Source organism: Trichoderma gamsii (genome assembly GCF_001481775.2).
Source record: "Trichoderma gamsii strain T6085 chromosome Unknown Scaffold_52.2, whole genome shotgun sequence".
Taxonomy (NCBI): domain Eukaryota; kingdom Fungi; phylum Ascomycota; class Sordariomycetes; order Hypocreales; family Hypocreaceae; genus Trichoderma; species Trichoderma gamsii.
The window spans coordinates 134,084-161,502 of NW_020171389.1; the positions used below are offsets into that span (position 1 = coordinate 134,084).

Sequence of the window (27,419 nt, forward strand, 5' to 3'; positions counted from 1 at the left end):
CAACATTACACCCAACTACTGACCGGACGATCACCGTCTGTGACTCCCGCTACTAATTTCTCATAATAACCGATGTTCGCCTGCATCCGTTGTAACAGGAGCCCAAGCCTCCGGACGCCATCGATGAGCGCCTCTTCAGGTTCCCAGGAGAAGCAGAGTCTGATCGCATTGTCAAATTTCGCGCCTTCTTCGTCCCCGCGAACCGCAAACATGTTTCCTCTTCCAAGGACGATGTTCTCCTCTCTCAACGCAGCATCTGAGACCAACAGTCCTGGGGGCCCCTGGGTTAGTGTAAGCCATACGAAATAGCCACCATAAACGCTCTGGCCCTGGATGCTGGATTCCTGTGATACAACACCAAGAGGCGCCAAGTACTGATTTACAGCGTCCACCATAAGCCTATGTCGCCTCTGTAATGCCGGCCGGGTCTTTGTGTCGATGAAGTTGGCCAGCTCGCCAGTCCGAAGCAAATCGGCCAGCATCGCGGCGCAGAGCTGGCTTGGAGCACCGCCAGACATGGAAGATGCCGTCTTGGATAGTCCTAAAGCAAATGCTGGAGTGCCCTCTGCCCATCCCGTCCGGACACCTGGTCCCGCAATCTTGCTAAAGGATCCATTGCTCACTGTATGTCCAAAGCCTTGAGGATCGTTCTCCGCCCGACCCAGTGACAAGTCGATATCGCACAGCCGGGGGAGCCTCATCTCTGGCGGCCGTTCAGCAGTAGTAGGCCCCTCGAGCGGCCACTGCAAGAACTCATAGACGTCGTCGCAGACAACGAGAGCATCGTGCTTTCGAGCTAGTTTGACGAGGCTCTCGCGTCGCTGGACTGAGAGTGTCTTCCCTGACGGGTTGGAACATGTCGGCACAACGTAGATGATGTGCCTATAAAGCTTTCTATACGGGCCAGGATTTTTGAATGGCTTAGGCTAAGAAGCGGGAATTGAAAAGAGAAAGTTTCAGCTCTACTGCTGCAAATTTACTACAACAAACTGGATCGAAAACACATGCCAAAGTCTGATAATTCATACGGGGAATAATTCTGCACTTACCTCCTGATGCGACTGGAGCTTCTCTGCGCTCTCCCAAGCGGCCAACCTCCTCTCCAGCTCCTCAACATCAAGCCCCTCATCATCCTCCGGCGCCGCTCTCAGTCTTCCCGCAAAGCCCGCGTCCTCAAACATGCCAAACGACAAGTGGTAGCAAGGCGCAACCATCCACACCGCCCGGGTGTAATGCGGATCCGTGAAGCTCTGGAGGATGCAGGCCAGGTTCTGGCTTGCGCCGCCAGTGATGCAAATGCGATTGGCATCTGGCTCAACGCCGTAATGCTGGCCGAGCCACTGGGCCAACCTCTCCCTCAGCGGCTGGTAGCCCGGGTCAGGGGCGTATTGCAGGATGGGGACGCTCTCGACGGGATCGGCCAGGACGCGCTGGCAGGCTGCTGAGAGGAGGTCTGCGGGGAGGAGATGTGGTGAGGGCCATCCACGCAATAAGTTGATTTGCTTTGGCTTTGCTGCTGGAGGAGCGTCTGAGCTGGACATGGTGGCGGTGGATGTCGTTGTTAAGTGTCGCAAGGAAGTGAATCTCTGGGTGCTGTTTGGAGCTATTAATCTCAATGAGAGCTGCTGGCTGCTGTGGGACTTGTAGGGACGGGCTTGTGTTAGTGGAGGGCGTGCCTGAAGTCGGAAGATGCCATGCAAAGGGCGCATAGTCTGGGGTAAGTCTAGCTCTAGCTCGTGGAAACGGCGATGATGAGGGGACTCGTTCACAATAGAGATGGGAAGTCTTACTACTAGTCAAGTAGTATCAGTAATATCAGCGCACTTCCTACCGAACTAGCGAGGTTTGCTTGTACGTCAGTTGCGATGGCTCACAGGCTTATCTATCTATTTGGAGAAGGCTAAATTGTGGAGTCAACAGTTGAAGCTCAATGCAAGCAAGTGTTAGCGTGGGATTTGCCCAACCCAATAACTCTGAAGGAGTCGTTGTTTTCTAATGAGTTTGAACATTTTTACATAAAGAATCTTATTTACTCAATTCACTCAGTTTGCTTAAATCTCATACGGCTCAGCTCCCGGCCCAAACACCAAGTGCGGTTTCCGCTTCGCCAAATCCAAAATCGTCACAGCAAAGACGCCGTTCGCCCAGGCAAACCAGCTTCGCGTGTACTGGTTCACGTAATTGACATCCACGCTCTCATGAATGAGGCCTCGAGGGGATGCTTTCAATACCAAGTCGATACATGCCTTGATCTCCTTGTCGTCGTTTGAAGTCTGGGCCTGGAGCAGCAGGCTCATGGGCCATGCATTTTCCAAGCCAATGTGAGGACCTAAAAAGATGTGTTAGAACGTCGTTGTTGTCTTGTTCACTGCTAGGGCTCCATGTGATAACATACCTCCGATTCCTTGGAAACCTTTGCCCTTCAAATAGTAAGGGTTGCCCTTCTTTTCCAACAGCATCTTCCTTGTGTTTTGATATATCGGGTCATTTACATCACAGAATCCCATCACTGGAAGAGCAAGAAGTGAGGGGTAGTTGGCATCATCCATCAAGATGGAAGAGCCATATCCGTCAACTTCATAGGCGAATACGTCGCCGTATTTCTTGTGCTTAATAACACCATGCTCCAGAACTCCAGCGCGAAGCTGCTCGCTCCACTTGGCCAGCTTGTCAGCCAGTGTCTTCTTACCAGCAGCCTGTAGCACCTTGGCAGCCCGACCAAGCTCTACAGACATCATGGCATTTGCCGGAATGAAGAAGCCTAGGATAGTAGCATCGTCACTTGGCCTGAACGCTGAGCGAACCAGGCCCGTCTCGCTATTCAGCGGGTTTCCGACGCCTTGTAGATTGAGAGTCTCAGTGCCAGTATTGGTCCATCGCTGGAAAGTGTAAATGTTTCTTTCATATTGGTTCGATTCTGGATCAAACGTCGGCTGCGATTGCTGCTTCAACACCCCCAACAGAGTGTCAACGGCAAGGAGCCACCGTTTATTCACAAAGTCAGTCGACCCGGTGTGGTCGTAAAAGTCATTTCCCAGCGCCATAAAATGCGCCAGCGAATCGAGCTCGTATTTACACTCAAACACCACACTGGGCTCGTACGCCGGATGCACCAAATCGTCTTGACCATTGGCAGAGACGGATAGTTCACTGATGGGAGGTGGCTGGAACGCATTGCAGTACGGCGACTGAATGACATACTCGGACTGCGTGTTGATCGCACCGAGGATCAAGCTGAAGATGGCGGGATCCTTCTTGGCCAGAGCCTGGTAGGGCCGTAGTTGGTTTGTCGAGTCACGCAGCCACTCTGCAATGATGTCTCCTGTGATGATAAACGACTGGGGTCCCTCCCATGCGCCGTCGTCTTGTCGCCGGCCATCGAGACGGACAAACGCCGTTTCCTTCTCGCCATTGGTATGGAACTTTACGGTGGTATCCGTCGTAGAGGGGAATGTGTTTTCGAAAAGGCGTGCCAGATCTGGATCCTTGATTCTATCTGTCACTTCTTTGATGACTCTCTCGATTTCGTCCGATTGGAATGTTCGGCATTGTGGATTTGGCCGCTGGTAAGGCAAGGCCAGCGGGCCAGTGCTGAAGGGACGGCTGCATTTTTGGTCAGGCCTTAACGCTCATATGGTATCATGAAGGGGACACATGGGCTGGAACAAACTGCCGATATGTAGAGTAGAGCGCATAATCAGGACAGAAGTCGGCGTAGTTGGGCAGCGGAACCTGCGAGTCGTCCCGGCCAAGCACCGGCGTCACTGCGCCGAAGCCCAGCAATGCGGCTGCGAAGAGCTGGAGAGACATGCCGGCCTCTGGTGGAAGTACAGGCAAATCGCCAATGCGACGTCTCCCTCGTCCAATTCCAAGTGCTGTGGATGGAGGCTCGGGAAGAATGTCCACTTCGTATCTGCGCAGTGGTAGGTGTAGAGACTCTGGCTGACAGCTTGCTGCAATAATGGTCCTGCATGCACTACAGAAACCCCCACTATGGCACTATCGCCCCCAGAGCTAGACAGCTCTATTAGCTGCATTGCCGCTCTCGGAAATCATCAGCTTCCCTACGTCATTAGAGATGATTGTACTTCAGATAAATCTTTAATTGGAGAGAAACCAGCATTTGGTTAATGTATTTTGAGTTGAGGGTATCATCAATCTAAGAGTAACTTTTGACAGGGAAAAAAAGATGGAGACCTCCATTGCGCTCAGTACAGACAAAAGCTATCAACAAAACACCTACTAAGCGCCTGTGTACCCCAAAAACTCCCATAAACACTACCCATACAATCATATTATATCATATCTGCTGCCAAACCAACACTTACATCACCAACCCCACGTACGGCTTGATGCTGTAAACACTGGTGGCTTCCACTGAATCTTCTGGGGATCGAGAACCCTCTTCCGCTTCAGCTTTTGCTTTTCCCGCTGCTCAATAAGTTTCTCCGGTATCACAATTTTGTGATCGCTCTTGTGATAAACTTGCATTTTCATGGCTTGCAGTGTATGTTCCACATCCTGCGTCGTCATTGCGAGAGATGTCGAGATGGCTTCAATCGTCGCCTTCTCATCCCGCTCATTGTAGCCCAGTAGTATATCCAAAATGTTTTCAGACCAATACTGACGGTAACTAAGAAGACCAAGATCAGATAGGGGCTTCTCGGGAGAACCCAGTTTGCCTTCAATCTTGGACAGCTCATATGAGAACTGAATCAGGAGACGGCCGTATCCTTTCCGCTGATATTGTGGTAGCGTCAGAATACAAGCCACATTGTATGCATCAGCGCTTTCCTTCTCTTTGGAAAAGTATCCTACAACATGGAAACCTTTATCTGTTCGCGTCGTCATCACGTAGAACAAGAAGGGATCTACATCGTAGTAGAGAGTCTTGTGGTCGAGAAACATCTTGGATAAGAGACACAGATTGCGACACCAGGTCCGCTGTCGCCGTCCATCAATCTCGAAAAAGGAGACGTAGTCATCTCGGTAGATCTCGTTGCCCGGTGGGTGCTGCAACGTGCACTTCTTTCGGTGTCGTGTGAACGCTACTTCATCTCCATAGTAGCTGAGACAAAATTCACAGATATATATCATATCTTCTGCCCCAAAACTCTCTGGATAAGGCGAGAAGTACCATGGGAATAAGTCGTGCTTCCCAAACTGGACTTTTGATATATTTCTGATTCGAGATATTTCGGCTGGGTTTTGAGTCATCGAACCCGAAGTGCGCAGTTTTTCAATCTCTTCCTCTCGACTAAAACCATGGTCCTCTTTCCTGTCCTCCTCTTCTTTTTCATCGCCGAGCAGGTCATCTCCTGCGCCTGGCGTTGCGCTCGCTTCAATAAAACTGACGTTTGGTTGTGAATCTGCTTCCGGCCCGACTGAGGATGATTTTCGCTGGCTTTGCAACTCGTTTGGATCTGTTGGTGCGATTCAATCAGTCAACGCCATTCATGAGCGGCCGCCTAAAGCGCCCATGTCGCGGTATATGATTATCAGAACTTACCCGTCCATGGATGTGGTGTTGTAGCTTCGCTATTAACTGATTGTTCGCGCTTCCCGGGTCGCTTTTGCGCCTTCTTCGATACTTGCGACTTCTTCGGCTGAACTGATGGAGCTTTCTTGGTCTTGGAATCCTTTGGCTTGTCTTTTTCGGGATTCGGCCATTCGACGTCCTGTGAGAAATCGATCCTCGCAACCGGCACCCATTCGTCCAAACGCTTGTTGAAATTGTCGAAATTGCAGTAGAAATGCTTCCCAGACTTCGTTTCTTTAATGCTCAGAATTTCGGCTCGTCGCGGCTGGCCATCCTTCTCGACCCAGGCAATGCAGCCCATCTTCAGCGTCTCCGGCGTCGCCTTGCCTTTCTGGCGCGGCGTGTCGGAGCCGACAGATGGCTCGCCATGCGGGGTGCCGCCAGCCATGATGGAAACGTTATCAATGTGCGTAGAGTTGATGATTGATGAAAGTTGGATGGAAATCGAGAATGCGATGCGAGGGGCCTGGCAGAATAAGATGACCTATTAAAAGCGTCATACGCTTTTAGCTTAGCTTTATCTTTTATCGCAAGGCGGTGGGAGGCCTTTCCTCAGTACAGCGTTAACTCCCAAAGTCACAAAGCACGCTTATAGCACTAACTCTCATAGTTGACTCAGATTGCTTCTTACAAACTTCACTATTAGACCCAGGCTCAATTTCAAGAGTAAAATCTACTTCAGTTATTTTGACTAACTAACACATGATGCGGTTTCTTTTTCATTAGAAAGCTCCTCCGGCCTATATCTTCAAGGATGGCCGAACTATCTTCCAACTGGAAAATCCTTCAAGCGCGATTGAAGGCCGGGGCGGCTTCCCAGCCGCCTTTGAAACGAAAGACTGAAGAGCAGCTACAATCCTCAGCGAAAAGAAAATCTGCTGGGAAATCTGAGAGTAATAGCAGTGTTCCATCAAGTCGCAAGAAGAAGGCAGTTACTCATAGAATGGGCGGTGTCCAAAGCTCAGCCGCGGTAGACAAGCCCAAGCAGAATCCATCTCCATCACTGGCAATATGGGCCAAGGATCATGAGGTCTCAACCGAGGAGCTGGCAGAGGCCTATGGCCTTGGAGTGAAAGGCAATTCGATGATGCTCGGGCCTGAGAAAGACAAAGTAAACCACGGCCTTTCTAGTGGAGTCGAGATTGGAAAATATGTCGCCATCGACTGCGAGATGGTGGGAGTCGGACCGGGCGGGCATGAATCAGCGCTGGCGCGTATTAGCGCTGTTGATTTTCACGGACGACAAATCTACGATTCATATGTGAAGCCGGTCGAGCGTGTAACCAACTGGAGAACGGCCGTGAGCGGAATCTCTCAAAAAGAGATGAGATTCGCACGAGATTTCAGCGAAGTTCAAAAAGAAGTCGACGACATCATCAAAGACAGGATTCTGATTGGTCACGATATCAAGCATGACTTGGAAGCCCTCAAACTCAGCCATTCTCCAAGGAATATTCGCGACACCGCCAAATATCCGGCCTTCAAAAAGTATGGCCATGGGCGAAAGCCGGCACTGAAAGTTCTTGCTAGAGAAATTCTTGGTATTGAGATTCAAAGTGGTCCGCACTCTAGCACGGAGGATGCTCGAGCTACTATGCTCTTATTTCGAAAGCACAAATCTGGCTTTGACATGGACAACATGAACCGATATACTCCAAAACAGACAACCAACACCAGCGCGTCTCGTTCGAAAAAGAAGAACAAAAAGAAGTCATGATAGACACAACTGTCTCTAGATCTTACAAAGGAATTCTGTCCATCAATTCCGATGAACCCTCGCGCGCGACTGTGATGATAGCATCACCTAGCGTTTTGGTGAGAAAGCCGGCTTCGCAGTATGAGAAATAATACTACATCTGGTCAAGCCAACAACTAGAAATCAGGAATCCAAAAGGTGTCCTTTCTTACCTCCCATTTCCTGCGGAAAACTTGGATGGCTTCCTTGGTCATATCAGGATGTTCTCTGAGCAACGCAGGTCGAATGGTTTCCTCAAATCTACCCAAGAAGATTTCTCTCCAAAGTCGGAGCGTTTTGGCATAATGGCCGCCAATATTATCTACCTTTTCAATGATGAGAGATCCCTGAGATTGACAGCTGATGTGGTTCAGGACCTGGGTAATGGATGGGAGGTAGCCGCCGGGGAAAATGTATTGGTTGATAAAACTAGAGCCGTTAGCAAGCTTGCAAATTCAGGATAGTCCAGTTAATACCTACTCTTGAGACTTTGAGTACGCTTCATGGCGACCTTCGGGCATTGTAATACACTGAATTATGGCGATGCCTCCATTGGGCTTGAGTAATTGGTGTACGCAGTTGAAGTAGTTGGCGAGATAATCCTGCCCTACAGCTTCCAACATCTCTATAGAAATGATTTTATCGTAAGGCACCATTGGAACTGGTAATTCTCGATAATCCTGGAGTCTAACCTCGATCCTGTCGCCCAATCCAGCTTCTTCAATTCTCTTCTCTGCCATGGCTTTCTGCTCAGTGGACAGAGTAATGGTTGTCACTCGGCAACCAGTTTTCTTCACTGCTTCAATGGCAAATGAGCCCCAGCCAGTGCCAATTTCCAAAACATGATCGCTAGGCTGTATTCTTGCACCTTCAATGAAGTAGGTGAGCTTCCGCAGCTGCGCAGATTCCAACGGCTCATCGTCGTCTGATTGACTGCAATCCCAGATTGGGCATGAATAAGTCATATCTGGGGACAGGAACGCTGCAAACATATCGTTGCTAATGTCGTAGTGCGCGGAAACATTGAGGAGAGCATTGGAAAGAGTATTTGTAGATCGGGCCAGATTAGACACAACGGACGAGAGCTGAGAAAACCACGTAGTGCCGTTATTCAGCTGTTTGCGATTCATGATAAACAACTGTAAATCTCACAATAAGTAAATGGCAACAAATTGTCAAATTTTGAGTAAAGATTTTACCTGAAAGAAGGAAGTCAAATCTTGACATTCAAAATCCTTAAGCATATAAGCTTCGGCAAACCCCATGTCGGCGAATAAGAAAAGTCGCATCCAAAACTCCGCGCTCTTGATTACAATTTTAGCAAGAGGTGCGTTGTTGATCCGACTTCGAGACCAAGCGACCCTACTTATGTTATCTACAGCTTCGACATCTTTCTGTCCAAAGACATTGTTGGTATGGTCCGATTCGTCGACGAGTAACAGAGTGCCGATTTGTATCTGAGACAAAATGGATAAAACGGATGACTTGGCTACCCTGAGAGTCGGGTTCCATGTTAGACTCCCGAGATGGCTGCGCAATCCATCCAGGCTTTGACTTAATAATTTTGACATGTTGTATAAGAGCTTTCTCCCGCTATGGTGTTCTTACAAAGGGAAATAAACAATGACGAGAGGCCACCCGCTGTGGAACAGAGAAGAGCAGCCATGTTACGTTATATATACCCAGATCTGGCTCTCAATATGTGGCTTGACGCCAATGCCGTCCTCGCAACGCTGAAGCTTCACAAATCTCGTCACCATGGATAGTGACCAATGACATAAACCATACTGAGCTGATGGCAGCTACTTCATGGGTATTGCCGTAGCTTAAACTTAAACAGGAGTTTGAGTTTCTGATTCGACTTACGGATGCTACTAGTCCACGTATAGAATCCATTTGTCTCGATATGTGCAACTGGGTGGCTGGCCGGCGATCTGAGATCCCAGCAACGGCTCCCGCCATCATGGATCGAAGAAGCTACCCGGCGGTGTTTCGCATAGTAGCTCCGGTTTTGGTTTAGCGCCCGCAAATGCTCCGCGATCGCGGCAGATCTCAGATTAGATAAGGATTTAATTAAGCTGTAGCGCGTCTTGCTTCAATGCGACGCGAGCCGAGGGACAGCACCTTCAACGTTCCATTCATCATCCAATTAACGATTCACCATGGCCCAGCCACCGATGCTCGAAATTCGCAAGGACGAAGCCACTAAGAGTCAGGGCACCGTCAATGTACTCCCTTGCCGCGTCCACCACACCGGGTCGATCGAGCCGTCCTCAGCTTATTGGAGCCCCAGTGTAGATGAGAGTGAGCACAAGCTCTCCACAGTTTGGGTTTGTGACGGTAGATTCTGATATATGCATTGCTGTTAGACGAAACCAGAACCGCCTATCTTCGAGGCAGGAAACTTCAGGGGAAAACTGCATCGTTACCAGCAAATTATCGAGGAGTCGTTCTCCAACGAAAAGACGACGAACCTACCGCAGCCGAGCAGCCGGATGTCATGATTGTGGACGAAGATGGAGAAGATGAATCTGCTCTTAGAGTTGGAACAATGCACACCGTGACTGAGTTCGACAAGATGGTTGTCTGGTCCCACGATACGCTTGCTGATGCCTCGTCGGACCCTTATCTAAGAGGCGTGGAGGAATGGCTCCAGGTGGCAGATAGCGTAAGTTGATGCACAGATATGGATGGAGACCTGATGACTGATTGCTTCTCTCGTTCAACAGATACATTCATACTATACAGAGGACGGCCAAATTGCGAAATGAGCGTTAACACGACGGCCGTGAATTACACCACGCTTCACGATTGTTTCATGATACCCACGCTCTTTACTGCAGAAGACCAATGGCTTGGAGGTGCCTAAATTACTTGAATAGTGTGATGAATGACTAGCCGTATATAGAGCTTTTTGATACCTCATTACGTACCTAGGCCATTGGATTCTACAAACCATTTGCTTGCATGATGAGGTGGCTAGCACCAAAAAGAGTGCTTCATTGGGAGGGAGTAGACGCCGCCATACGGAGGAAAGAACGAAAAGAAATGCTTTGAAAATCAGAGAGTGATTTGCAAAATACCCTGGCTGAGAGCTTTTCATATTCTTTTCAACACTGAAAGTCAAGGACCCGATGCATAACACGGTGTTCTATAATACTAGCAGCATGCCTACCTTACATGGCATCTAGGCACTGTATAAATTCATACAAAAGCTTCGAGTCCCACGTAAATGCAATCAATTAAATTTCGCGTCGCGCTAGCCCTAAAACGGAACCCCTGAGACGCGCTCCACGCGCGTTGCTCCCTCCAACCAGATCCAGCCCACTTCACCTCCAAATTTGGCTCCGATAATCTTTTGCACCAGCTCGCCCAAGGCACGGCCCAACCTGCATCGCTTCAATTGCGCCTCTCCTCGCATTCGCACTCGCGCTGAAGCTGCCCCTGGCCAATTGCTATTGAAATTCTCAGGGCCAAAATGGCTACCCCCGGCGATTCCAACTTCATGATGTCGGACGGCTTAGCCCCGCAGAGGCGGCCTGGAGGCTTCCCCTCGTCCTCATCCACTCGGCCGCGGGGTCCTCCGTCAGAGAACATGGGCACGCCTCGAGCTGACGACTATGGCGACGCTGACGGCTTTGCGGACGACCAGCTTCCACGCAGCTCGCGCATTCCAGATGCTGCCAGCATCCCCAAGGTGGAGGACCGGATTGGTATCCTCGTCCAGGAGCACTTTGAGGGCTTCATCGAAAAGTGAGGCTTCATGTTTGACGTGGTTTTTTCAGCGGCCGTTGCTAACTACCAGGAATCAGCTTCATCGAAGATCCTCTTTCATCAGGTGCCCCCCCCTCGAGTGCCGCCACAACGAACAAGTACTACATTGCCCAGATTAGGGGCATGCGAACATACCAGCTCTCTACCTTCTATGTCGACTACAAGCATCTGGCCGCTTGGGAGAACGGCAGTCTTGCAGACGGTATCATACGCCAATACTATCGATTTCTCCCCTTTCTTACCGCTGCGCTGCACAACATGATTGCCAAATATGAATCTCAATACTTCCGCGAGCATCGTCAGGCCACCGCCTCCAGCAAGCTGAGCACCTCTGGCGCTAGCCAGTACGGTTCAGCAACCCAGAGCGACCTGTCCCAGAGAAAGAACGAGCATCAGCAGACCGACAAGCTTTTCTCCATTGCGTTTTATAACCTGCCGCTTGTCTCCCGAGTTCGAGGCCTGAGGGCTGCCAACATCGGCCAGCTGCTATCTATTTCCGGCACCGTTACCAGAACATCAGAAGTACGACCTGAATTGTCTCTGGCTACTTTTGTTTGCGAAGCCTGCCGTGCTGTCGTTCCCAACGTCGAGCAGACATTTCGATACACCGAACCAACACAATGCCCCAACCAGACCTGTCAAAACCGTGTCTCATGGCAGCTTGATATCAGGCATAGCACATTTGTCGATTGGCAAAAAGTCCGCATCCAGGAAAACAGTTCCGAGATCCCCACAGGCAGCATGCCCCGTACTATGGATGTAATCATGAGAGGTGAGATTGTCGATCGAGCCAAAGCAGGTGAAAAATGCATCTTTACCGGTGCTCTGATTGTCGTACCGGATGTCAGTCAGCTAGGTCTTCCTGGTTTGCGCCCTACAGCGGTCCGTGACGACCGCGGCGCACCTCGTGGAGCTGATGTTGGCGGCAACGGTATCTCTGGACTTAAAGCCCTTGGTGTTCGAGATCTGACTTATCGCTTGGCATTCCTTGCTTGCATGGTTGCGCCTGATACCACGTCCACTGGCCAGTCTGCCGCAAGTGGTGCTGCGGATGTTATCAATGCTCTTACGAATAATCGTAACGGTGCTGAAGGTACTGAGTCGGTTGACGAAGCCCAAGCTGCAGTCTTGGCGTCTATGAATCCTTCAGAGATTGAGGACCTGCGATCCATGGTCCACGGCGATCACATATATTCGCGGCTGGTCAACTCAATTGCGCCAACAGTGTATGGGCATGAAGTCGTCAAAAAGGGCATCCTCTTGCAACTCATGTCTGGAGTCAGCAAAACTACCGCTGAGGGAATGCAACTGAGAGGTGATATCAACATTTGCATTGTTGGAGATCCTTCGACATCCAAGTCCCAGTTCCTCAAATACGTATGCTCTTTTGCACCACGTGCAGTGTACACTAGTGGTAAAGCCTCGTCTGCCGCTGGTTTAACAGCTGCCGTTGTCAAGGATGAGGAGACAGGAGAGTTTACCATCGAGGCCGGAGCACTTATGCTGGCGGATAATGGTATTTGCGCCATTGACGAGTTTGACAAAATGGATATTGTTGATCAGGTTGCTATCCACGAAGCCATGGAACAGCAAACAATTTCTATTGCCAAGGCCGGTATTCAAGCAACACTCAATGCGCGCACCAGTATCCTGGCTGCGGCAAATCCGGTTGGAGGTCGCTATAACCGCAAAACCACTCTCCGCGCCAACATCAACATGTCAGCGCCTATCATGTCCCGTTTTGATCTGTTCTTCGTAGTGTTGGATGAGTGCTCCGAGTCATTCGACCGCCATCTATCTGAGCATATTGTTAGAGTCCACCAGCGCCGCGATGAGGCTATCACTCCTGAGTTCAGCACCGAGCAACTGCAGCGATATATCCGCTTTGCAAGGACATTCCGCCCTGAGTTTACAGATGAGGCGAGGGAATGCCTTGTTGAAAAGTACAAAGAACTCCGAGCTGACGACGCCCAGGGTGGCGCTGGCAAGAACTCTTACAGAATTACGGTTCGTCAGTTGGAGAGTATGATTCGTCTGTCTGAGGCTATTGCCAAGGTCAACTGCGTTGAAGATATTACTCCTACAATGGTCATCGAAGCGTTCAACCTCCTGCGCCAAAGTATCATCTCTGTTGAGCACGATGATGTCGAAATGGAGGAGACGGATGATACTCAGGAAGACAGTGAGACACTCCGTCGCGCTGCTGATACGGCCTCTGGAGTCACCCCTACGGAAGACCACGAAGGCGATGCTGCCATGGCGGAAGAGGGCCAAGATGGCACAGAGCAAATCGCCCCTGCCAGGAGGAAGCACACAATCACTTATGACATGTATGTCTCTATGATGAACATGTTTGTCCAAAGGGTCAATGAGGACGAGGCTGGCATCGGCGACGGCGTCGAGGGCAGCGTTCTTATCAACTGGTACCTGGAGCAGAAGGAAGAGGAGATGGATGGAGAAGAGGACTACCACAGGGAGAAGACACTGGCGAATATGGTTCTAAGAAAGATGGTCAAGGTGAGTTTTTATTCCCATTATCATGGTACTGTATAACATGATCTAACAATTTACTAGGACAATATCCTCATGGCGCTCAGAGGCGAAGGCCTTACAGATGGCGCTGGCCCGTCAGCTACACCAGCAAATGTCGTCTATGTTCTGCACCCCAACTGCGCGGTTGAAGAGATTTAGACTAAGTAAGCATGATGAAGAGGGAGAAACAGTAATAAAATGATATACCAAGTACCGAAACCAAGTACCGAGGGAGTTTGGGAGTTGGAAGGAATGCGTATATAAAAATGACTAGATGTCAAGGGATGTTGGATGGCTGCATGGATGCATGGATGCATTAACGTAATGACACGATAGAAAAAAAAACACATATTGGATCTACGAGAAATAATAAAACCACATCATCTCACTAAACCAGGATCTACGAGAAATAATAAAACCACATCATCTCACTAAACCAAATTGATAAGGCACGGCGAGAGGAAACAAGTTGTAATGAGCAGAAAAAAAGTTCAACACATTTGGCATATTTTCTGTAGAATATTGCACTACTTCACGTCAATGTGAACGAGCACCTTGTTTCCCCATTTATCCCTCCCCTTTCCATCTCAAAAAAGGTGATGAGGGCCTTCAAATCGCCAGAAGCCTGCTCCGCAAGCTTTCCAAAGCCCAAACGTCCGTCAGTTCATTAATAGTAGCTAGAGGGGTCGGGCTCAAGGTATGCCCAGGACACCGTATTCCATATTTGTACTTGTACAGTTATACCAGTGACACCCTACCAAACTGGTACGAGGCCAAAGATCGCACAAAAGAGTTTTTTTGGGTCGTAATAATCATGGAAGGCTGTACTGCGAGCGTGAGAATGCGAAAATTGCTTGTTTGCTTTCTCTCAATCCACGTTGCTCCTGTAGACAATGCCTCTTCCCTTAGAGAACCGGTAGGCAGTAGCCAGTGACTGGCAAATACAGAAATGAAAATCTGGCTCAAATTAACAAGCCTTAATTCAGACGGGAGATCATCTCTCTTTCTCTCTCTCTCTCTCTCTCTCTCTCTCTCTCTCTCTTATCCTTTCCTTTGTCTCTGTTCCCTTATCCGTTCGCAATGCCTTGAAGAACACTGGTTAATACCTTTCAGAAAACCAATGCGCAACCAAATACGTCAAAAATAACGCGTGTTGAAATTGTACACATTTGCCCCTGTGCTATCTGAGACGGCTGAGTCCAGTGTACACAGAGACGACGAGTAGTAAAAAAAAATTATCTCTCAGCTTCGTTCGTTAATTGTAAGAAAGTTCAAGATGTCGTACGGTGCCCCAACAAACTGAGGACAATCAAAAATAAGTTAATGTGCCGTTATGTTACTGGTCTGTAAAGGCCAGACCCGGGCCTCCCAAGAAGGTGAACAAGGGTGTCTGTGAGTCGTTCAGCTAGGCAGCTTGATCGCGGGAATATCGACTCCAGGTATCAGATCCGCGACTGCGGTACCCGCCGCGGCCGCCACGACCAGAGCTATTTGAGGTCGTTGAATCCCCGTAGCTACTCGCGAATTCCCTCTTATTGCTACCATTGCCGTTTCCGCCGCTGCCATTCCCATTCCCATTGCCGCTGCCTCCGCCACTAGGACCTCCACGAGATCCGTGACCACCGCCTCGATGTCGTGATGACGGACGATGGCTTCCTCGTCCGCCCCTGGCCGCAGAAAAGGGGATAGTGGCCACCTTAGGTTCACTCATCCCTGGGAAGTAAATCCGTACAGCGTTTCCGCCACCAACAACCTCGGAGGCAAAATAATATGGCTCCATAACAGTCGGCTGTACGAAAAATCTCTTGGGCATTGACTTTACGCCTGCTGCAGGTTGCCACGCTGCTTCTGGTGCCTTGTGTGGGAGTCTGATCTGTGGAAGAGAGCCCATTTCCTGCTCTTCAAAGCATTCTTCTGCCATTGGTTTTGAGGTTAATGATTGTGGAATTCCCGCTGATTGTTGTACCGATACAAAAGGCAGAGATACAGTTGTGGAAGTCTGGGTAGTCGTATGATCTAGCGCATGCCGACTAGCAGGATCTACTCCCATATGTTTTTGGGGAGATGTTTTCCCGCCGTTTAAAAGATTATTGATTTTATCTTGCCAGTTTTCATGTGACGTCTCAGAAGGTCGTCGCATAGAGTGACCCTGATGGACAGGAGCGCGAGAAATTTCTCTAGCAGCCGCACGGCTGGCCCATGTGTTAATCGGCTTTGGTTGAGATGCCTGAGCGGCAGCCATAGCAGGGGGTAGTTTGACTACTGGTAGCGGCTTCGGCAGTGAGACATGCGGGCGTGTGGTGTCCCCTTCGTATGCCGGGTGGCCCTCCATTGTTGGCGGCGGAGGAGATGGCGAAGACGGTCGTAGTGGTTCAGCCATGCCAATCTCCATACGGACATCTCTGGCAGGGAAGAAGCGAGAGGGTCGCGATTGAGGAGTTGTTGGGCCATTCGGAGGCAAAACAGAGCCACTACCTCCACTACCAATAACTGTAGGTTGGCCTCCCAAGATGGGGTCATCTGCAGAAGAAGCGCCCCTGGTGAGATCGTCTCGCGAGACTTTCCATGGGTCCGTGATGTTAGGCTTCCCTTCAGTAGAGCCCACGACGTGTCTGGTTCCATCGCCAGGATTATGAACTGGGCGCCAAGTATCTTTGATTGTGGGTTGAACATCTTCCGCTGTAGCTCCACGTTCGGCCAGCTGACGGTCACGCCCTACCCGTTCAGCCATCTTCGTCGCACTTATTTTTTTGTCGTTTTCAGCCACGGCCGTCACCCATTTGCTCGTAATGTCGTTACTTAGATTTGAATACCGACTAGCACGTGAGCCAATTACTGATGGGACCTGGTTTCGATTATGAGAAGATGATTGCGCAATAGTAGGAGGGCCAATAGGAACAGGTGCGCTGGGGGTTGAGACTGGTTGAGCAGGCGTGCGGCCGATAATGGGATTGAACGTGCCGTTCCCAAGCCCGTTGTTGTTGTCCGGAGAGCTCCAGACATTTCGTTGTGCCCCCGAATTCCATGATGCGAGCCGATCTGGCCGAGGTGCAGAACTTCCCCAGACATTGGAAGATTCTGTGGCTTGGCTGTGTGAGAGCCGCCTGGGTGTCGGGCCATGTGGGACGACGTTCGCCGATGGAATGTCTTTCTGGCTGAATGCGGGCTTTTCAATACGGGTTATAGTGACTGTGCCATCTTTACTAGAATCCGCTTGGCTTGGAGGATTCTCAACCGCAGACGGGTTTTCGGCAGGCGGGCCAGATACCGAGTGCTGGTTCACCTCACGGTCCTTGGGCACATCTTTCACTTCGCTCTTCTTTTCGGGAGGAGGTCCAAGGGCGTCGAGTTTCTTTTGTATACGCTCTCGGCGTGCAGCTTCTTCGCGAGCCTCTTCCTCTAGTCGGCGTTTTCTAGCGAGCTCGACACCCTCACGCATCAGTTTCTTTTGATATTCAATATCGTCTTCAAGCTGGTGAGGAGCAGGCCCGTTGTTTATCTCAGCATGTGGGTTCCCATGGTGAGGACCAGCATACGTTGTCCCGGGAGACGGCCGAGAATCCATATCGTGCGAGGGCTGGTGTCTTGATTGTCCTTGACTCATCACAGATGCCGCCACTGGAGAAACCGGGCTCTCTATTACAGAGCCACTTAAAGAGCCTCTACGGACGCCGAGAAAATCAGGGGGCGGCGGCATAGAGCCATCGCCTCCCTTACCGATGCGCTGAAGATACGATCCGCTGCCGCCGCTGACATTGGACGAACCCCTACGTCGTCCAAATGGGACTTCTTGGTTCGCGCGGCTAGTTTGGAATGCAGGTGAAGGCTCGGCCGGGTGCTCTGACGGAGGCATACGCTGCAATAGAGCAGGGTATCTGGTCTGAGAGTCGGATCGCATCGAGGGGCGCCGATCAGGAACAGGTTCATATCGACCAGACCGAGAGTTGAAAAGCTCCTTATTTCCATATGAAGGCCTATCTCTCCAGGTACGTGAATAATCATCATTCATGAGATCTCTGGGAGGTGGAGGTCCCATGTTGGAGGCGTAGGGGGACTCTTTCATGCCGCCGCGTGGTGGATGCGCAGACTCTACAAGACCAGGCGATGCTTTCGGGATAGGGGGCAGAGTAGCCCATGGAGATTTGGCGGGCGCTGGTGGCGCTGGGGGTTTGGCAACTAGAACTGGCTTTTCCTGAGCAGCACTCTTGAGCACTAGCCCTTTCCCAGACGGAAGTCCTCCTGACTTTGGCAATGGTGTAATATTTGCCACGCCTGGCGGTGCCGGAGAGGGTGGCCTATCCTGGACAGAAGTCTTGGCCGAATCTGGTGCACGCTCTGGTGCCTGTGTCGAGACCTCATCAGGATGGGGGAGAGTTGTTTTGGTGCCGTCTCCCCAAGTTATCGCTTCGGGCTCCCAATCATCGTCGTCGTCGTCAATATCTGCCCACTTATTTTGGCCCTGTGTATCGTCTTCATTTAGGCGACTAGCCATGTGAATTCCATACTTTTTGAGCTCTTCATCTGTCAACTTTTTTGGTTCTGGGACAGGTGTAGCTAGAAGGAAAAGACAAAAATGTAAGCATATGTTGAACCAATGAATTAGCACCAAAAGAGAAATCTTTTTCTCTCGTGTTGGGTGACCTACGCCTGTTTTTATTCCACACAACACTCGGGTCAGGTGCAGCCGCCGGCTTTCCGCCATTCGTCAGTGACGAGAACCTTGGAGTTGAGTTCCCCGTACCACTCCCTGATTTGGCAACTAAACGTGGTCGTGATATGGACAAGGTGGCGGAGCCAGTCGGCGGGGTACTAGAGCCCGCGGCTGGCTTGTCGCTGGTCTTGGATGAGACATTTGGGTTCGCTTTGGAGGCGAGGAAGGTCTTGTTGACAGAAACAGCTTTGAATGTCGCAGGCTTTTTCGTGGAGGCCCCAGCGCGGACCTGGCCCTTGTCCCCATCCTTTGCGCGCGATGCCTCTGTATCTGATCCCCCGCTCACACTAACGTCGGCAGAATTGATCTGGTCTTCGACACTCGTAATCCGCTTATTGGCGATGTCTTCAGGGAGAGGGGAGCCTCCGTTTGCAGCTGGCGGTACCGGTTCGCCATGTTGAGAGTCGGTGGCCTGCGACTCAAGGAACACATTGTTAGCATATTTCAAGAGCATGGTGCCGTTACACCTAGAAGAACCAAAAAGATAAAGCCTGCGCCAACGTCACCGCAGAGATGACGTTTGGTCTCCCGATTGAAAAGTAAAAAAGAGGAAGAAGAAAGCGCCTCACAGGTTGTGATTCAGTCGAGGCAAACACATCAGCTGAATTGTCGGTGGAGGGCTCAGCGGCCATCATCCGTCGTTGTGGCAGGTGTGCGCCAGTAGGAGCCGTAAGGAAGCGAACTCTCTCTTTTTCTAGGGCCTAGAATCAAGTCGCTCCTTCAAATATTCGACTTAATTAAAAAGCCTTTGTGTGTGCTCGTCTGTCTTGAACAACGCAGACTACAGGCAAGGCCGCAACGCGATATCGACAAAGGAAGGTAGAGGAGGAGGAGAAGAGAGGAGGAGGGGGGTTGCGGAATCGCGAACGAAGCTGGCAGTAGCGATGGGCGGACGGCGGTGGCGGTGACGAGTACAGCGGAGGTTTCGGGGTCAATACTCTCTTCCTGGGCCTCGCAATGAGGTTCGGTGTTGCTTGGAAGGAGTCGTCAGAGCAGTGACCGGTGTTGAGAAACTCGGCTGCGATGTGTCTGGAATAGCGAAGGTGAGGTGGAAGGCGACCTGATTTTGAAGCTGCAGGAGCCTGTTATGGCCTAGCGCTGAGTGGGAAAGTTTGGCCTGGGTGGAGGGGCCCGTGCGCCGCTGTTCACAGCGCTGTGCCACCCAAAGAGGCTTAGCATGGCAAGTTGTTTAGGTGCAATGGCGCCTGTTCAAGATCTATAGTGCCCCCATACGGGTGCTGTTTTAGGAGGGTTTACAGCCGCTACACAGTGGCCTTTAACTTTTGCACGTCATTCTCAAAGCCTATTACCATTACTTGTTATAATGCTCAAATAGAAGTTGAAGGCCTCTCTTTGGGGTAGAGTGATCCCATCGTAAACGATCTTGATTGTAACAGACTTCATTGTATGAATGCACGAACGCCTTTAACTTAGCTGTTTCTCTGGCGGTTGTCAGTCAGGCGGCCAGTCAGCATCAGCAGATCCTCCTTGTAGTGACTCATGCATAGCATGCCTTTTATATTCTAGGTGCGTTCGCCAGCTGAGTCTGACGATCTATTATCAGTCATATGTACTAGTGCCTTGGCATCCTTTGAGGGCATAGAGTAATGTTTTGATCTAAGAAAACCTCTCGCCGTTATATCAGTCTACTACATGTACCATTATGCTCATTCACACTTGGTAATGCGCTATGAAACTTTACGGGCGACAGTGTGAAAGGACAGGCGGGGAAAAGAGAGTAACAATGTAAACAAATCAACATAGTTTTGCGCATCACTTTAGATTTGTCGGAGAAACAGGTATTCAATGCGTGTCTGATAGTACATAAGGGAGCCCAAGTGTGTCTATGACAACACCGTTCTAAAGTCTATTTACATAGCCGCTCATCGTTTTTTTTTTGTCGAGAGAGAGGCTTCAACAAACCATCCGTAGTACTTTAGTGCGCATTGTTCTTGTGGTGGCCTAGATATATATTAGACAGCGTTAGCAAGAATGTCACGGAAAATCAACAGCCTCAAATACGTACGCAGGTGGAAGTAATAGTTCTGGGCGTAGCCAATGCCGATGAGGAAAAGCAGGGCGTGCACAATAGCTACAGGTCCGAAGCAAGTTAGCCAATTTTGTATTTCAAAGCCGGGATGTTTTTAGATCTTGGTTATATCATACGCGTAGCAGATGGGTTCTTGCCAAAGTACTTGGCCTGGTAGCGGCCGAGAAGACCCTTGCCCTTGATCTCGGGAGCGGCACCCCGGGGGAGCTTCTCGTAGAAGCTCACGACACGCTGCATGCGCAGAGCATCGGGAGCAGCACCAATTGCCTAACATCAAGCATTATTCGTTAGCTAAATGTTTTATTCATGGTCCCGCACTTCGATCGATTCGTGAATTCGCAATTCTTCGTCGCAATGCAGCTCGCTCATTTGCGTCTTATTAACTCGGCTGGTTTGGGGGACATCGGCATGCGTAATCCAAAGAAGAAAACCTTCTCTCCTCCTCCTTCTCCTTTCTCTTCGTCAATCATCGTAGGTTTTGTTCATACCTTAGGGGAGGCAATCTAATCACAGCATATTAGCATTATGGCGCAGGCAATTTCGGATGCCGCTTGGGAAGAGTCTCACCTTGGGAGGGATGAGCGTAGAAAGCGCTCGGCGGGTGACGTAGCTCATGATGTCGGATTACGAGGGAAAACGCTTTGAAATATGGCGGATAGCTACGTCTGGAGGCGCTCAATGGCGAAAGGTCGTCGATAAATCGCTGGATTTGAACCATGATCCGCCCAAGAGGTTCTTGCCGAAAAGCACTCGTCTCGGTAAAATATCGCTCCGCATCAGCCAATCAGCGCCCCTCATTTTTGCTCAAGCCCACCTTGAACAATCGCCGCAAACCACCGTCATGACCATCGCGGACAAGACCATTTCAATCAATTGAGAGGCTCGCTTCCTTCGCCATGGCGTCTCTCAGAACACAGTCGGCTGCTCGCCTGGTGCGCAACGCCATGCGCCCACGCATCGCGCTGGCGTCTATCCCCCGCCGCTTCGAAAGCTCTGCGGCAAAGCCCGCCGACGTCGTCCCTGCGATGCCAAGTGCTAACCAGCCCGATTACGACGTTCCCCTCGACAAAGCCACTTCGTACGACAGCTACTTTCGTCTCTTTGCGATAAACTTGGTTACTAACAATGTGTAGCACATATACTCCGGTCCCCAAGCGCGTGCAGGACGGCACTGAGGACGTTCTTCCTGCCGCTACCGTTTCTGGTGCCCCTATGGAGCTCCAAGGAAGGACAGTTCGGTTAGTTTGACGTTTTGTTTCTATAGCCTGAGATTTGTAAAGGTTGGTGTTTCTAATTCCCGGTACAGAATCTACCAGGAGGCCAAACCAGCCACACAATCTGGAGATCACAGGGGTGATCGCTGGCGAATGGATTGGGATATTTTGCCCAAGGGACATCGTTGGGAAAACCCGTTGATGGGCTGGCAATCTTCGGGAGATTTCATGCAGGGAACCAACATCAACTTCAAATCCAAGGAGGACGCCATTCATTTTGCTGAGAAGCAGGGCTACGAATACTTTGTCCAAGAGCCAAACTCTCGGAAGATCACACCCAAAGCCTACGCAAACAACTTCCTATACTCACCAAAGAAGTTGAAGCACATTCGAACAAAATAGAGCAGCTACTAAGCTTGCTCCATACATATATACTTATTAGATAAAGCAAACATTTTGTCAAATTTCCATTAGCGCGGTCACGCCTTTGAAGAAAAAGACGAACCGAGTGAGAACATGTTAATTAACCGAGTGAAAACATGTCAATTAACCGAGTGAGAACATGTCGTTTTACCTTACGGCACAGGTACATATTGAACCTCTCTGTTTTCTGCAAGCAGAAGTGTTTCTTCATAGCATGAATAGCCGACCGATGTGGCCTGTCCTCTATATCTAGTAGTATCTCTTTTACGGCATGTGCACTAAGCATTCAGTTCACGAAGGACTCGCTCCGAGACTGCTCTTTTCAGTCTCAAAGTATTGAAGCAGAATTATATCATAGCATTAATCGTCATTATAGAATGATAACCCGCACAAAGAAAAAGGAGTCGCCAAAGTTATGAACGAAATTCAATTGTTCAAGTCGTCATCATGGATTCATGTCCATTTTCAGAACCGGATCCTCGCCATGTTTGGCTTTGGGACTCGTCACCTCCCAATCCGAGATCGAGACGTTCTGGGAGGCCGTTCCCCTTCTCTCTCGCCGCACTCTCTGCCCAGGCTCGCATTTTCACGAGCTGGCGGATGGCGGCCTCTCGTCTGGTCGATTGCCTTTCCAAGATAGCCCTGTTTACTCTGTCCGCAGCATCACGACGTAGGCTAGGGTCGAGAAGAGCAGCGAGTTGCGGCTCTAAGGAGTCTGGATTAAATAATAGCAGAGCCATTGTTGTTTCCAGGTCCTCTAAAAATGCAGGGTTGGTGGAAGCAGGCGGTCCCAGTTGTTCCGTGGCAAACTTCAGTGCAGGACCAATATCACCTCCGGACGCATTGCTAACCCGGATTAACTCAACGAGCTGGAGCCGCAGAAGAGAAAACCGCAAGGCCTTATCCTTATCCAAGATCTAAGTCGCCTGTTAGGAGCTTTGCGCAGGTAACGGGAATCGGGGTCAAAATGAAATGTTGCATATAGTAGAGGATCATAAAGGAAGTGGTGTTTCTCATCACAGGCCGGAAAACCAGCCATATGCGTGGTGCATGTAAAAACTCGTGTTCTAATCATAAGGGCAAAGAAGAAAAAATTGGAAGATGTGAGAACAATGGTGCACATACCTCAGGATCAAGCTCATTCAAAGTCTCGATAGCAGTCTGGATGTTTCCACTATGGATGCAGTTCTGAATCTGCTGCCGTGCTCGGATAGCCGAGGTATCCTGCTGCGGCTGCAATTTTGCCTCTTTCGAGAACCTTGCGGCCGCGTTCGGGTAGCCCTCCATGGTCAAATAGTCCAAAATCAAGGCATTAATATCGCTACAGGCTAGTTAATAACTCATCCTGGTCATGGTGTGGAGGATAATCAATAGAATGGCAGGGTGGTTGAAATGTCAGGAAAGAAGAAGATTATATCGGTTTTCCGCAGAGATGTCTCGGAGAGATTCCCATTGATAGTATGTTCATCATGTGAGGTCTTGCTCGGGAATAGTAGCAAGGAAGCAAGGTTGGGGGGCTGAATCTTACTTTTTGGGAGACTTGACCCCCTCGACACGCCTCTCAAAGGCATGCTTAGCCGGAGTAGCTGTAGAAGCCGACGACATCTGCACAGAGAGTCAGGACATGTAGCGCGGGGGTGCAAGGTCCAGAGCCGTCACGGCATCGTACCATGAATCTGATCAGTCCTCCAGCGGGAAGACGGCAGCAGGTCTAGTTACGGTACGACGGCAGCGGTTATGCGAGAATAAAGAGGCTCATGGCGTGCGCGGCAGCCAAAAAGGAAGCCGAGAATGCCAACGTTTCAGCGCATTGGCAAGCCGAGTCGTGGAACCGCAGGCTCGCGAACAGGGCGAATGTGGCGCCTAGTGCTGAGAGCGAGGGAAAAGTTTGGTTTGTGGAAGGATAACGATTTCTGCAGAGGCCGGAGGAGCAGAGAAGGCCCTTTTTGGAGGTGGCCCGGTCTCCATGTACAGTCATCCAAGCGGACCAATGGATGGCGCGAACGCCTGGAGCTGACTCCACAGTAGCTTCTTGCGGCTGCGTTTGCCCTTTCCAGCGGGGTCCTTGACCACTAATTCGCTGGGATAGAGCCCTGAGAATGCGTTATCACGATCATGATAGCGAGAGCAAATTAGGTACGATGGGACAAAGAGAAAAATTTTCGCTTCTCGGGGGATAAAGGAAAAAAAAGCTATGGGTATGGGATACAGCAAGACTATGACAGCATTACCAGCCTACAGCAATTATGACAAGCATGCAGCCTATGCTCTGGGAGGACACCCCCTTGCATAGGTACAAGTAAGCTTTTTTCGACTTCTCTCTGTCGAGATGTCTGGGTACCTGTCTGGGTACCTGTCGTAGTCCCCTGTCGTAAAGCCGTCAGATATCAACATCAACGGGCTGCAGAATGCAAACTAACGTACTCCGTATCCAAATGCCAACGTATTCTGCAGGCGGATAGCTTTTGGATGCCTATCGACACGACACGTTGGAGTAGGCCCTTTTCATCCCATTTGGCCGCCACAGGATAGAGCAGCTATGGACAGCCAACTAGGGAGGGCAGTGGGAGCACGAGACAGGGTTGCCTGATCGGAACTCAACCACCAACATCCAATTGCATCTCAACCCGAGGCTGGATCTGGACGCCAAACCGCCTCATCTCAAGGCCTCTTCCGCCTCGCGCCGCCCGCCGCCCAGACGCGACCAACGCAGCCATGTGAACGGTTTCCTGGCCACCGGCACATGCCTGCTTAGGTGCTCGTGCCTCTCCAAGCCCTACCAAGCCTATCAGCGCGCGGCTTAAGCTTCGCTTGGATGGGGCTATCCGCCGCCGCTCGCTAGCGGATGGCCAGCTGTAGAGGCGGCCATCTCCGTCCAGCGCCCTCGAAAGCCTCGATCCTGGTGGGTTTGGCAGGTCGATAAGCCACAGCCCAGCCGATAAGATTTTATGCTGCACCCTGACCGTCAATTTACATCAAGACTCGGTTCCCTGTTCCGCCTTCTGCTCATCGATCAACACTCGTTTCGCTCCTCATTCCCTCTCACCATTCTCTCCCGCCTCTATCTGCTTTTTCAAACTCCTCGCCTCCGTGGCAACATTCATCCTCTGGCCCTGGTGCCGGCAAAACTCACCTTTGGCGACCACCGAGTGGGGATCACGCGAGCCGTTTCCCACTTCATCTGCTACTCCGTACCCTAAGATAAAAAGCGTAATCCTGTGCTTGTTCCTGCTCGTAACGACGGCCTGACGGTGATCCAACCAACCCACGGCTCGGGCCAGCACTTGTCCTGGCGGTAGAAATGTCGCAGCTCGAGAGCCATGTCACGGTTCAGAAGCGTGCTTACTACTCCCCGCCGTGGGCAGACGTGAGCATCATTGCCGTTGCGGGCAGCTCAGGCTCCGGCAAGTCGACGCTGTCCCAGACGATCGTGAAGAAGCTCAACCTGCCGTGGGTCGTCATTCTCTCCATGGCATGAACACCCCAGGAAACGCAGCCAGACCTGAACACGGTAACTAATGATGAAACTAGGACTCATACTATAAGTCTTTGACCCCTGCCCAATCCAAGCTGGCATTTGCCAATGCGTACGATTTCGACTCCCCGGAGGTATGGCGCCTGACCTTGATGTGTTTCTTCCCCTGGTGTTTTTGTATTGCAAGTACCATGTCTCTCACGCTCGGACGCTTAAACTATGCTTTTTGTAGGCCATTGACTTTGACGCTCTCATCAACTCCCTACGAGACTTGAAGGCTGGGTAACCATAATCTGCCGTACATGGAGCAAGCTTTGAACATCCTTGTTGACTCAATCCTTCCAGAAAGCGAGCAGAGATTCCTGTGTACTCCTTCGCCCAGCATGCACGACTGGAGAACACCACATCTATTTATTCCCCACACGTACTTGTCTTGGAAGGCATTTTCGCCCTCTACGACCCACGAGTCCGTGAGCTATGTGATATGGCAGTATGCTTGATTGCAAATGACGATGTTGGATCAGTTCTGACGTGCATTTAGATATACTGCGAAGCTGATGCAGACACCTGCTTGTCGCGGAGAAGTAAGACATTTCATTTTCTCCGCTGAAGTGTTATTAAGCGATGACGCAAATGCTCACTACTGCCCTGCTAGTTGTCCGAGACGTTCGGGAACGTGGCCGAGATGTCGAAGGCTGTATAAAACAGTGGTTCGCTTTCGTGAAGCCGAATTTTGAAAAGGTAAGGTTTCTCGACGGAGCTGTGGTTTGACGTGGCTCATCTCACCTGAATTATTAGTACGTCGAGCCGCAACGTAAGGTGGCCGATTTAATCGTACCACGAGGAATCGAGAACCAAGTTGCACTGGGTAAGTCAAAGCTCGAGGTTTCCTCTTTCCTCTTGAAAAAGGTGCTGAGTTATGTAAAGATATGATGGTTCAGTTCATCGAAAAGAAGCTCTTTGTAAAGTCAATACACCATCGAGAGGCTCTGGCTAGGCTTGAGGTCAGAGATAGAGATGAGCCCCTCTCCGAGCGCGTCGTGGTCATGAGCGAAGCACCTCAAATCAAATTCATGAACACCATTCTCCAAGACATAGACACTACCGCCGAGGACTTTATCTTTTATTTCGATCGACTCGCCGCTTTGATCGTCGAACAGTAGGTCACCTATGAACTCAAACGGGGACGCATACTCACTCTGATATAGGGCTCTGAATAACGTCCAGTTCGAAGAAACGACAATTGAGACGCCACCGGGCTACAAGTACAACGGCCTGCGACCCAAGGGAGAAGTCAGCGCTGTAATTGTGCTTCGAGGAGGATCAGCCTTTGAACCGGCGCTCAGGAAGACCATTCCAGACTGCAGAACAGGACGGCTCTTGATCCAGTCCAGTTATTCAACTGGCGAACCGGAACTTCATTATCTGCGTCTCCCGGAAGATATTCACGAGCATGAAAGTGTGTTGCTGCTCGACACGCAGATGGCTAGTGGAGGAGCAGCTCTCATGGCTGTTCAGGTTCTAGTCGACCACGGCGTCGCTTTGGAACGTATCGTCCTGGCAACTTATTCCGCTGGAAAAGTTGGCTTGCATAGGTTGATGACGGTATTCCCAGAGATTACGGCCGTGGTGTGCAATCTCCTACCTCACCAAGAGCAGCGGTGGGTTGAAAAGAGGTATTTCCGTTGTTAAGCGACCTGCATTTCCTAAAGAAAGAAAGAGAAAAAAAATCTATATATCATCACGCTATATTACTCGCATGATACACGACGAGATTGATGGTTCCATTTAGACCGTGCGAGACAACAGGTGCTAGCCGCCGGCGACGACAACTGCTTGACGGCTCTGATGATGACATGAGTGCACATGTTATTGGATTTTGGATGTTTGAATGAATGCTTGCAACTGATACAAATATGGTGATCTGAAACAAACAAGGGTGAGCGATTGTGGGCGTTTTATATTG

General features: G+C 50.4%; 11 protein-coding genes across 11 annotated transcripts; 5 read left to right on the plus strand and 6 right to left on the minus strand.

Annotated features, from left to right (window-relative positions):
• Positions 1 to 5: 5 nt before the first annotated feature.
• On the minus strand, positions 6 to 1,541 carry TGAM01_v209871 (hypothetical protein; the record flags this gene model as incomplete). The annotated part of the gene is made up of 2 exons (XM_018810340.1): positions 6 to 926; positions 1,050 to 1,541. 2 exons carry the CDS (start codon positions 1,539 to 1,541, stop codon positions 6 to 8), a joined length of 1,413 nt encoding a protein of 470 aa, XP_018656425.1.
• A 510-nt stretch (positions 1,542 to 2,051) lies between these two features.
• On the minus strand, positions 2,052 to 5,927 carry TGAM01_v209872 (hypothetical protein; the record flags this gene model as incomplete). The annotated part of the gene is made up of 5 exons (XM_018810341.1): positions 2,052 to 2,329; positions 2,396 to 3,603; positions 3,671 to 3,953; positions 4,347 to 5,423; positions 5,510 to 5,927. 5 exons carry the CDS (start codon positions 5,925 to 5,927, stop codon positions 2,052 to 2,054), a joined length of 3,264 nt encoding a protein of 1,087 aa, XP_018656426.1.
• A 366-nt stretch (positions 5,928 to 6,293) lies between these two features.
• Positions 6,294 to 7,256, plus strand: TGAM01_v209873 (RNA exonuclease 4; the record flags this gene model as incomplete). The annotated part of the gene is made up of 1 exon (XM_018810342.1): positions 6,294 to 7,256. The coding sequence occupies one exon, from the start codon at positions 6,294 to 6,296 to the stop codon at positions 7,254 to 7,256; it is 963 nt and encodes a 320-aa protein (XP_018656427.1).
• A 22-nt stretch (positions 7,257 to 7,278) lies between these two features.
• TGAM01_v209874 (cyclopropane-fatty-acyl-phospholipid synthase) lies at positions 7,279 to 8,539 on the minus strand (the record flags this gene model as incomplete). Its single annotated transcript, XM_024550656.1, has 4 exons — positions 7,279 to 7,389; positions 7,448 to 7,703; positions 7,755 to 8,413; positions 8,474 to 8,539. 4 exons carry the CDS (start codon positions 8,537 to 8,539, stop codon positions 7,279 to 7,281), a joined length of 1,092 nt encoding a protein of 363 aa, XP_024404605.1.
• Positions 8,540 to 9,436: 897 nt separating this feature from the next.
• Positions 9,437 to 10,045, plus strand: TGAM01_v209875 (hypothetical protein; the record flags this gene model as incomplete). Its single annotated transcript, XM_024550657.1, has 3 exons — positions 9,437 to 9,578; positions 9,644 to 9,942; positions 10,004 to 10,045. The coding sequence occupies 3 exons, from the start codon at positions 9,437 to 9,439 to the stop codon at positions 10,043 to 10,045; spliced, it is 483 nt and encodes a 160-aa protein (XP_024404606.1).
• A 707-nt stretch (positions 10,046 to 10,752) lies between these two features.
• TGAM01_v209876 (minichromosome maintenance protein 6) lies at positions 10,753 to 13,739 on the plus strand (the record flags this gene model as incomplete). The annotated part of the gene is made up of 3 exons (XM_018810345.1): positions 10,753 to 11,027; positions 11,087 to 13,565; positions 13,623 to 13,739. The coding sequence occupies 3 exons, from the start codon at positions 10,753 to 10,755 to the stop codon at positions 13,737 to 13,739; spliced, it is 2,871 nt and encodes a 956-aa protein (XP_018656430.1).
• Positions 13,740 to 14,985: 1,246 nt separating this feature from the next.
• On the minus strand, positions 14,986 to 18,923 carry TGAM01_v209877 (hypothetical protein; the record flags this gene model as incomplete). The annotated part of the gene is made up of 3 exons (XM_024550658.1): positions 14,986 to 18,119; positions 18,226 to 18,598; positions 18,861 to 18,923. The coding sequence occupies 3 exons, from the start codon at positions 18,921 to 18,923 to the stop codon at positions 14,986 to 14,988; spliced, it is 3,570 nt and encodes a 1,189-aa protein (XP_024404607.1).
• Positions 18,924 to 20,227: 1,304 nt separating this feature from the next.
• On the minus strand, positions 20,228 to 20,956 carry TGAM01_v209878 (hypothetical protein; the record flags this gene model as incomplete). Its single annotated transcript, XM_018810347.1, has 5 exons — positions 20,228 to 20,253; positions 20,318 to 20,383; positions 20,458 to 20,608; positions 20,830 to 20,844; positions 20,909 to 20,956. The coding sequence occupies 5 exons, from the start codon at positions 20,954 to 20,956 to the stop codon at positions 20,228 to 20,230; spliced, it is 306 nt and encodes a 101-aa protein (XP_018656432.1).
• Positions 20,957 to 21,237: 281 nt separating this feature from the next.
• Positions 21,238 to 21,957, plus strand: TGAM01_v209879 (hypothetical protein; the record flags this gene model as incomplete). Its single annotated transcript, XM_018810348.1, has 3 exons — positions 21,238 to 21,419; positions 21,475 to 21,579; positions 21,648 to 21,957. The coding sequence occupies 3 exons, from the start codon at positions 21,238 to 21,240 to the stop codon at positions 21,955 to 21,957; spliced, it is 597 nt and encodes a 198-aa protein (XP_018656433.1).
• A 455-nt stretch (positions 21,958 to 22,412) lies between these two features.
• TGAM01_v209880 (hypothetical protein) lies at positions 22,413 to 23,650 on the minus strand (the record flags this gene model as incomplete). The annotated part of the gene is made up of 4 exons (XM_024550659.1): positions 22,413 to 22,895; positions 23,104 to 23,299; positions 23,507 to 23,583; positions 23,648 to 23,650. The coding sequence occupies 4 exons, from the start codon at positions 23,648 to 23,650 to the stop codon at positions 22,413 to 22,415; spliced, it is 759 nt and encodes a 252-aa protein (XP_024404608.1).
• Positions 23,651 to 25,279: 1,629 nt separating this feature from the next.
• Positions 25,280 to 27,145, plus strand: TGAM01_v209881 (uridine kinase; the record flags this gene model as incomplete). The annotated part of the gene is made up of 9 exons (XM_018810350.2): positions 25,280 to 25,435; positions 25,510 to 25,587; positions 25,686 to 25,735; positions 25,799 to 25,943; positions 25,995 to 26,037; positions 26,109 to 26,194; positions 26,252 to 26,321; positions 26,381 to 26,612; positions 26,662 to 27,145. 9 exons carry the CDS (start codon positions 25,280 to 25,282, stop codon positions 27,143 to 27,145), a joined length of 1,344 nt encoding a protein of 447 aa, XP_018656435.2.
• Between the last annotated feature and the right edge of the window lie 274 nt (positions 27,146 to 27,419).